This window comes from Psammomys obesus, unplaced genomic scaffold (assembly GCF_907164565.1).
Source record: "Psammomys obesus unplaced genomic scaffold, mPsaObe1.curated_primary_1811, whole genome shotgun sequence".
In the NCBI taxonomy this organism is placed as follows: domain Eukaryota; kingdom Metazoa; phylum Chordata; class Mammalia; order Rodentia; family Muridae; genus Psammomys; species Psammomys obesus.
The window spans coordinates 3,301,548-3,311,080 of NW_026585504.1; the positions used below are offsets into that span (position 1 = coordinate 3,301,548).

Here is a 9,533-nt window from a genome sequence, read left to right on the forward strand (position 1 = left end):
TTTTTTTTTTTTTTGGACTTGAACTTGTGAACTTTAACAGTAGTGCTGCAAAAAACAAGAAGCAAATGTGCAAGCACTTTGCCCAGTGACCTTCCATGTAGACTCTGCATCTTAAATACACACACTGAAAAACAACTACAATTGTTTGGAAAATTATATACAAACCCGATATTTCTTTTGATTACATATAAATACAAATTAACTATTTTTTTTCCTAAAAAGTGGTTATAATAGTAAATAAATACAAAATAACTCTGACCATTATACTTCATGTGCTGGAGTTGAACCCATATAAAATGTACAACTAAATACATTTTAAATCTTTAAGGAATAATTCTCTGATTAAAATATTTGCTTTCCCAACTTCTTTTCATAGATATAAATATATTTTCAAAATAGCTGTGTTTTTTTTCCATTCCATTCCATAAATAAAGTCTTCATTGGGAAATATTAAAGTGTCAGCTGTTTTTTTGGTGGGGGAGGAGGGGAGTAGGGGTTTTTCTTTCTCTAAAATATATATATTTATTTATTTACTTATTTATTTTTGCTGTGCTAACGACACCCACAACCCTCCACTACCATGTCCTGATAGTTTTTTAGCACAACCTTTTCATTCTCATCTAGGTACAACATGGAGATTGCGCTGAGTTCGGTGGGAACACAGCAAGCCTTCGGGATTTTGGAGTTCACAGAGTTCACCAGCGTCTGTACGATAGCATGGTTAGTGGAGTTCAGGTGATCGGCCAAGGGAAAAGGACATTCCCCGTGGCAGTAGAAGGCGTGGTAGCCTGGCGGGGCCACGATCCAGTCATTCCACCCCACGTCACTGAAGTCCACGTACAAAGGGTGTCTCTTGCAGCTGGACTTGAGGCGTTTCCGCTGTTTGTGCTTGGCTTGGCGTTTTTCTCTTTTGTGCAGTGGGTGTCCTTTTCCATCGTGGCCAAATGTCACTAGCAATGGCCTTATCTGTGACCAGCTGTGTTCATCTTGGTGCAAAGACCTGCTAATCCTCACGTGTCTCTTAGAGACACCTGGCTTGTCCTCTAAATGAGCCACTTCCACCACAAAGCCATGGTTGGTGTGTCCCTGCGCAGTCCAGCGCATCACAGCCGGGGTCACATCAAAGCTCTCCCACTGACTTGTGTTCTGATTCACTAACCTGGTGTCCAATAGCCTAGTCACGGGATATTTCAAGTTGGCTGCTGCAGGCTTTATAATTTCATAAATATTAATTCGGTGCTGGAAACTATTGTTTCCCAAAGCTTCTGGCAGCTGCTCCCGAAAAATCTGCAGTTCTGCAGATGTAAGAAACTCGTCGGCGGGGACAGAACTTAAATTGAAGAAGAAACGACGGGCCGTTTTCCCATTCATTTCTGGTAGTTCTTCTACGGCTTCTAGTTTGACCAAAGTGGAGAGAAAAGGAAAGCATTTGGTAAGAGAGCCAATGGTAACTTAATTCCTTATGAGCACTCAAAAACGTCAATACACAGTTTGAATTAAACCGCATAAGTTTGCAACCAGAAATTAAAAATGTCAGGCCTAGAGATACATACAGTATCTGCCTTTTGTCCAGGGCCCTGGGTTTACTGCCTAACACTATAAAAAAATTAAAATGAAAATGGAGTCTCTCTTCCTTTTTCTATATGGTCATATTAACTTTGTAATTGCTATGCTTTTAATCCAATATATGAATATAGCTTCTAGGTAGCTATAATAATAAAGGAAATAGTGAAACACCTCTTTGGAATTCACAGACTTTAATGGGAAAAAAAAGTCAGCACTATAGTTAGTTCAAGGCTAATGACTGAGGAGTTGAGGAAATTATTGCATTTCTTAACTAAGAAAACGAGCTTTAATGTCAATCTTTTAAGCGGCATTTGAAAACATTACTCTACAATTTAGATGATTTACAAATCTCAATATACAGATTTCAGTCTCTTAATTAAAGACTCTGAAACTCAACATCAATGATGACATTTTGCAAAGCACACCCTACCATTTTGCTCAGAACTCTGAGAGACAAAGGCATTCGCAGGGATGTAGCTCTTTAGAAAGGTATGTGTGGCACTAGAACACTGTAGCAATTAACAATAAAGAATTCCAGGAGAAATCACTCCCTACTGCCTGCTCTCTTGTTTCCCATCTCATACTCATTCAAAATGACCTCTATGTTCTTAGACTTCGGGCCTACACATCAGTAGGACTGGGAAAGGGCCTGTGGTCCTGCATTTCCATTAAGCGCTTAGGCAAGAGATACTGTAAGTTTATGGACCACACTTCAGTGACAAGGTTCAATAGGATGTTCCTCATTTGTAAAGCACCTTTTAGATAAGAGGCATTCTTGTTAGCCAACAAATAAGGATTCAGGCTACAGTAAGACAGACAGGAACTCAAACAGGGGACCTTCTCAAGTTTTTACTTGGATAGGAAGACTGCTAGGCCAAGCTGGGCATCCCTCATAGTCCTCTTGTACCTGTTTGCCAAAAAGTTCTTGGTGATACCTTTGGGAACCCATTTATATTCTGAACTCCACTCTCAGCTAATGGGACAGCCTCCTAGGGACATTCCTAGAAAGTATAAAGGAAGTACTGTATTTAGCCTTTTTGTCACCATTCTGGGGTCCCCTAATGTTTTTGCCTAAGGCCCTTAAATAGAAAATATAAAATAGTAGCAGCATTCCCTGTGACCCCAATCACAGCAAATCACACTAGCATCTCCTAACACTGGCACAATGAGGTGCCCATTATTTCTTGTAAAGACAGAGTATAAAGGCCAATTACCCAGAGTCTTCCACAAACTGCTCCACCATTTGACAACAGTTCTCAGAAAAATCACAATGGTAACAAAGTTGCTGAATCCCAACCCACAAACAAAAATGAAAAAGTTAGACTCTAAGTACACACACACACACACACACACACACACACACACACACACGATTACAGACACATACATGACTACAGGACAAAAGTGAATAAGCAATACCGAAGATAAATACAGAAGACAGGTCACTGAAGTAAAATATCTGTCCAAGAAATAAAGACAAGATTAGGCCATATGAAATTTCCATCTTCCAACTGGAAGTAAAGAAACAACCCTTCCTGTGGCTTGTTACTCTGGAGGTAAGAAGTATCTGCAAGAGAGAATAAGTTGCCTTTACAAAGGAGAACAATGCCCTATCCAGAACTAATGACAAGGGAAAGACCTGTCTCCAATCTTTCAGCAGCATTTCCATCAGCCTAAGCCTTGTAATATCCAATCCTTCATACCAAGATATCTACTGTGACTGTTCATTGAAGTAATACGCAGAAGTCAAGAATTTACAGAAAGTCTCAACAAAGGAGGCCAACTTTCCAGGGTCAGGACACACAGCACCTTTTCTCCTTTCAAAGGACAAGTTTCAACCTCATCTTGAGGGTGGGAAATTGAAAATCTCCCTTAAATAATGTAAATTATAGGAAAAGACCTCTACGAATTATCACAGCAAGCCTGGGGTTCTGAAAACATAGAGTAGGTAATGTACACTTTTTGGAGGCTGGAATAGCTGTTAATTCTCTGTAAATATCCCTTGTTGAATCAGCTGAACTTGCTAAGTGATTTCAGGATCCTGACCTGTCTCCAACCTGAGGATCAGCCTGCCAGTTCTCAACCAAATGGAGAGAATGGTGGCTGCAGAAATGCTGAAAAAACAAGAAAGGGGGGCAGCAGTGCCATTTCACTGTCTCTCAGTAACAAAGCCCAGACTCACTGTTCTATACTACATTGACTAGTTTTCTACCTTAAAATAATCCAAAAGACTTGACTTGGGACCATTCCCTAGGAAAAGGGACAATATGATATAAAAATGTCACCATAAAAGATTAGCTACTGTGCTGAATGCTCGCTTTTTTGTTTCTTTCTTTCCCTTTTCTTATTTATGTGCCATCTATCATCCATCAATCAGTTTATCAACCTATCTATCTATCTGCCCATCTATTTATTTATTTGTGACAAATCTGGTGCTATGAACTATCAATTTTAACAAGCTTATTAGAGGGAACTTCGACTTTCTCCATTGTGTGAACCTCTCTTGGTCACAGAACTGTTAACTTGAGTCTACTGGAATGGCCAGCTTCTGGCCATTGGCAGGCACAAGCTAATGTAGGAGAGAAATAAAATCCTAAGCAACAGTACCTGATAACATGGAAACTGCAGAGTGAGTTTTGCCCTGAGGATCAAAACATTGCCCAGAACCCTTTGGACTTGCAGACAGAGCTAAAGAGAAAAGTGAAGGGACACAGCCAAATGGGATACCAGACCTTGTTTGGACCCTGCTCTCCTTGGCTACTTGTCTGCCCTAAAGAAGGGTAAGTTTTATTTCAAAAGTTATCATTAAGCTTGGAGGATTTTGTAACACTTTTTGGACAGAAAACATCCCTCCATCAAAACAACAACAAAGCCTGAGGCTAATCCAGATCAGCAGCTGCATCTTACCCCTGCAACTAAATGCAAGGGGCTTTGGGTGCACATGATTTTCTACAGGACAAATCATATGACACACCAAAGGGAAAAAAAAAGTTAAAATACACAGAATTAACTTTTAATTTTTAAAGCAACAGAGAGTGGTGGGAGAGGAAAGCAGGAGCTGGTGGTTGACACTAACTTGCCTTGGTCCCTGCTCCCCTGAGGAAGACCTGAAGGTCCAGGAGAGAGTCTCTAAACAAGGAGTGAGATACCCCAAGGCACATCTAGAGAGGACAAAAGCAGCTTGGTGAGGAGTGAGAAAGGCATTCAAAGGGTCAGTGACAACAAAAGACATTGAAAGCATCAGTGGAAAGGAACATCTGCAAACTGAACAACGGTTTTCCCCAGAGGGTCTTTGCAAGCACCCTGCAACAGCTAGAGGTAGCTAGGGGCGTTCCTGGGTGTCTCCATCCAAACCCACGCTGGAATTTCGGGCCATGCTTTCATCATCACAAGGCAGAGTGGGACCTTGAGATGTCCCAGCCTGCGGGTATTTTCTGGGCAGTTACAATCCTGCCAACAGGATTTCTCCCTCTTTGAAAACTTCTGTATAACAATCTGCCACAAAAGCAGAAGTCTCTGTAGCACCAACACAATCAAGTAATTTCAAACTGTTTGCAATGGCAGCCAGTTGGGGCTGGGAGGTTCTGCAAGGACTGTGCTCTCCATGATGAAATCCATGGTAGAATGGACTTAAATGTTCAACAGGAGATTTTGTCTGGAAGTATCTGCTAATGGCTGAGAGACTGCCATGGTATATCTTGTCTCCACATACCATTAAGCCAATTTCTAGCATTTATGAAGAAGCCTACCAGGTAATTCTTTAATAGGGTCCTTAAGATTTTTCTTAAAAAATATGTCTTTAATGTGTATGAATTCAATTATGACTTGAGCCAGAAGCCTTATCACTTCTATCTGATTGCACCAAGATATAAAGTTAGGGCAACTTTATTATAAGAAAGCCGATAACTTCTATACATCTTTACACCTGAAAGATCCCCTTTAAAGATAAGTTTGTGTCATGAACGGAAGCACATTAGGTTAAAGTCACACACAGACAATGCTTTGCCTGTGTTTTTATCAAGCTGCTTCCAAGGGAAGAGTGAAAATACGCTGACTTTATTGATGAATCTCTCAATTGGATCTTTAAGTTTTAATTGCCTTAAATGAGTCCCTTAGATTAGTTAAAACAAAGATAAAGTACCTTCCCTGGTTTTTACAAATAATGATTTTTATGCTAGAAAAGACAAATGAATGAGTAAAGAGTTTTTCTGCTCCATTTCCAGAGGCAGCAGGGAAAACAGTTGTGCTGGTTGGTTTTTTAAATCTACAAACATCCTTCCCATCACTATCAACTGGGAGAGGTTAGCTTGGGCGGGGGATCATCTCAGGGTTGGCAGACAGAGTGAACACACCTGAAGAGCAGAAGGAGGTCTCACTGTCTTTCAAAACCGAGTTTTGCTCCCAGGAAAACTTTAGAGACCAGTCTGAAAGAGGTGGTTTTGGAGTGCCCTCATCAAAAGTGGCTGCCTCCAGGAGGACACACCTCTGGCTATGTGACCTGCCTGTGACACATTTTCCTCTCACCAGCCAGACTTCTCAAAGTTGAAGCCATCCCTTGCAGGGGCAAGGGGGTTGGGCTACCATTTCAGAGCATAGATTTTTACAAGGCAAAGCAAAAATTTAAAAAGGGAACTTCTCCTCTTAGCTCCCCGCTGTTCTATAAATCGCAGCTCACTGACAGACAATCTCTGCATTCTTGCAGAATATGAAGGAACTGCTAGTCTATTTAGACTGCATTAAGCCAAAAGACCATTTAAAGTGACACACACAGGACTGAGCTGGGGCACTTTTCTTTTTTACTGTCCTAAGAACTTTAGTACAAGAGACTTCAGTAGGCCTCTACGACATTTCAAACTCACTAAATGTCTTTCTGATGAAACAAACAGAATTATCCTACGTTGGGAAGCCATATTCATAAAAGAGAAGAAAAAACCCATCGCCTTGCATAGGAAGGTTGCAGGCGACGGCGACGGCGGAGAAAGCGTTTATCTGAAGGCTTGCCCTGCCTCCACTTGGAGACTAAGATTCAAGCACAAGAAGGGAGGACTTTGTGGAAACAATACGATGGATTGTGGAATTGATCTCCCACGCGGATTAGACAGGGATTCAAAATCTTTCTCAAACTGGGCCCAAATCAACAGTAAATTTGAATGCTCTGGGGCCCAGGACTTTGGTTATTTAATACTATCTGGGAACATTCTGCCCGCGGCTCTGTCTAGCCTAAAACTCCAGCGTGAACACAAGTCACAGATCTGCGTTTCCAAACAGATTTGAGGAACCCCAATCTTCCGCCTTCTGTGGAATTCTCGAACGTTTAGCTGGGTAGGGACTAGCCAGCCTTTTACCCTCTCCCCCATCCCTCGATTTCTCTCCAGTTCTTGGGGGGAGGAGTCTGTCTTCGGGCTACCGGCCAGGAAAGGGTGCGGACTCACCAGCGGGGAATCCCTGGCCGGAGGCCACAGAGGGGACGGTACAGAAGCCGGAGGGCCGTCCGCTGCGCTAGCGGAGGCCCGGCCCGGGCTGCCCGCCGAGTCTCCGCCCGCCGTCCCCGCCCCGCCGCCCGCCGCCTGCTCACCTTCGTGGTGGAAGCTGCGCACGGTGTTGGCGCGGCTGGCTGCCCTCTCCAGCCGGTGGTCCGGGGCGGGCGCTCCCGGCTGGCCCGAGTGCCGGCGGTACAAGTCCAGCATATAGGGGGGCACCACGGCGTCCTTGCTGGGGTTGGGTCTGTGCTTCAGGCCAAACATACTGAGCAGCCTCAACTCAAACTCGCTGAGGACGTCGTCCGAAGGCCGGGGCGAGGGGCGGCCGGACGCCGCGGCGAACTTCTTGCGGCCCAGCTCCGGAATGAGGCCGGCCGCGCCGCCCAGGAGGACCTGGGGAAGCAGCAACACTAGAAGACAGCGGGTCCCGGCCACCATGGTCGACCTGCGGACAGGGCCGACGTGAGTCACCCGCGTTCCCCGCCCAGTCCTCCGCCCGCCCCCGCGGCCCCGGCTCCCACAGGGCTCGCCGGCCTTCTCCAGGATGCCCTCCTGGCATGTCATGCTCGCGGGTTACAGCCTCCATGACACAGCGGACGGGGGCCCCCAGGTCCCTGTGCGGTGTCCTATTCTCTGTGTCTTATCCTGTTCTCCGCCTGCCGGACTTCTCACTTGGGGCTAGGTGTTCATTCCCAGTAAAAACAGTGACCGTCTGTCACCCAGGAAGGCCGGGGTCAGGAAGCTAGGAAGCCACCAGCCGGTCTGACACCGCATCTCTTATGGAACTACACTGTGCAGCGCTCACTTGGACATAAACAGACATCAATGCACATGTGACTTCCTTAGCGGCGCCGTGCAGAACTTAACTTCCTGGTAGACATCTAACTTGTAGATTCGGTGAGCCCTAAACTCGGTTACTACAAAAGACGCTACTTGCAAATCGTGGCCCACGCCCCTAACCTCAGGGTGAACCCCTCCCCTTCCCCAGACACCCCCCCCCCCCAGCAGTCAAGAAACGCACGCACCTTCTGGCAATTATTTGCGAATATTTTCTATGAGCGCACGTGTAAACTGACACATCCGCACAGTCAGTAAACACACACCGAAAGCCCCAGGTTTTAGTACCTTCCTAAACGGGACCAGTTCTTAAGACAAACTCCGGGTCTCAGGAGTAACTTAAGGAGGTCTCTCAGGCCTGGAGTCCCGGTCTGCAAGCAACTGGTAAAATCCACCGGCCACACTCTGCGTGGATTTCTGTACCTTTTTCCCCCTTCTGTAAAGCCATTAAGTCCTTAACAGCCCTAACAATGTACCGAAAACTGGGGAGGAGGACGGGCCGGCGGAAGAGCGCAGGCCAGGTGGGCAAGGCAGAGGGGCCTGGGTTCTGGATGCGCGGCCCCTCTGGGGACCCGCTGCACGTGCACGGGGATTGGGTCTGTTTACGTGCCCTCGGCCGGTCCTCTGCAATGCCTAGCACCTCAAGGCCGGCACAGGTGTCACCCGCCCGCCCCGGGCCCGGGCCCGTGTCCTCTACCTTTAGGAGACCGCAGTCCGTCTAAGAAGCACTCGGGGGCACGTCCATTGAGAGAGTCTCCACATGGAAGAAGCCCTGTCCGAGGGACCTGGAGCAGGGGCCGGGCTTCTGCTGCTTCTCTTCGCCTCCTCCTTCTGCGGTGCTCTCCCGGGGGTGGGGGTGGGGGGCGGGTGTCGTGGGGTAGACCCGGCCGGCCGAGGAGCAGAGAGGCGCCCGGGATGCAGGCGGCAAGACTGGATCCGCCGGGCAACACACCGGCGCGCCGTGGGGAGCCCCAGTCACTCTCCCGGCAAGTTCAAGAAGTCTCCAGCCAAGTGCTGACACACAGCCCCACGCAGGGGGAGGAGTGCGCGGCAGGGCCGGGCAGGGAAGGCTGAGGCGAGGCTGCGGCTGTCGTCGTCCTCGGGGACCGGCGCCGGCGGGGCGCGGGGCCGGGCGAGGGTCGGGCGCGCTGCGCTAGCTGGGCCGCGACCCCTGGCTCGGGGCGGCCATCCCGGGCGACGCCGGGGCCGGGCAAGGGCGCAGCGAAGATCTGGGTGGCGGGCGGGCCGCCGCTCCGCATCCCTCAGCCCGACGCTGGCGCCTCCCCATCAGCGCTCGCCGGCGGAGCCCGCGGCGCGGCGGAGCCCCGGCGTCCTGGGGCTCATCCTCAGCCAGTCCCGCCGCGTCCCGGGCGCTCCAAGCCTCCGGCCGGGGTCCACTCACAGCGCCCGCGCGCCCCGGGCGCTCCCTCCGCGCCTGGAGCGGCCCGGCATCGCGGGCGCGGCGCTGCTCGGCTCCCGCTGCTCCCGGGCAGCGCCGGGGGCGCACGGTCGGGAGCTCACCCCGCGGCGCGCCGGCCCCGCCGAGCCCTGGCTGAGCCCCGCGCCTCTCGCCCCGAGGGCGTCCGGCGTCCGGCGGAGGCTGGGGAGGCGACGTCCCGGGCTGCCAGTCCCGGGCGGGCTGCGAGCGGC

General features: G+C 48.7%; 1 protein-coding gene across 1 annotated transcript; it reads right to left on the bottom strand.

Moving 5' to 3' along the window:
- Positions 1-7: 7 nt before the first annotated feature.
- Positions 8-8,650, bottom strand: Bmp2 (bone morphogenetic protein 2). The gene is made up of 3 exons (XM_055605659.1): positions 8,581-8,650; positions 7,142-7,491; positions 8-1,394 (listed from the first exon to the last, which is right to left on the bottom strand). The coding sequence occupies exons 2-3, from the start codon at positions 7,482-7,484 to the stop codon at positions 553-555; spliced, it is 1,185 nt and encodes a 394-aa protein (XP_055461634.1). The 5' UTR covers positions 7,485-7,491; positions 8,581-8,650; the 3' UTR covers positions 8-552.
- Positions 8,651-9,533: the final 883 nt, after the last annotated feature.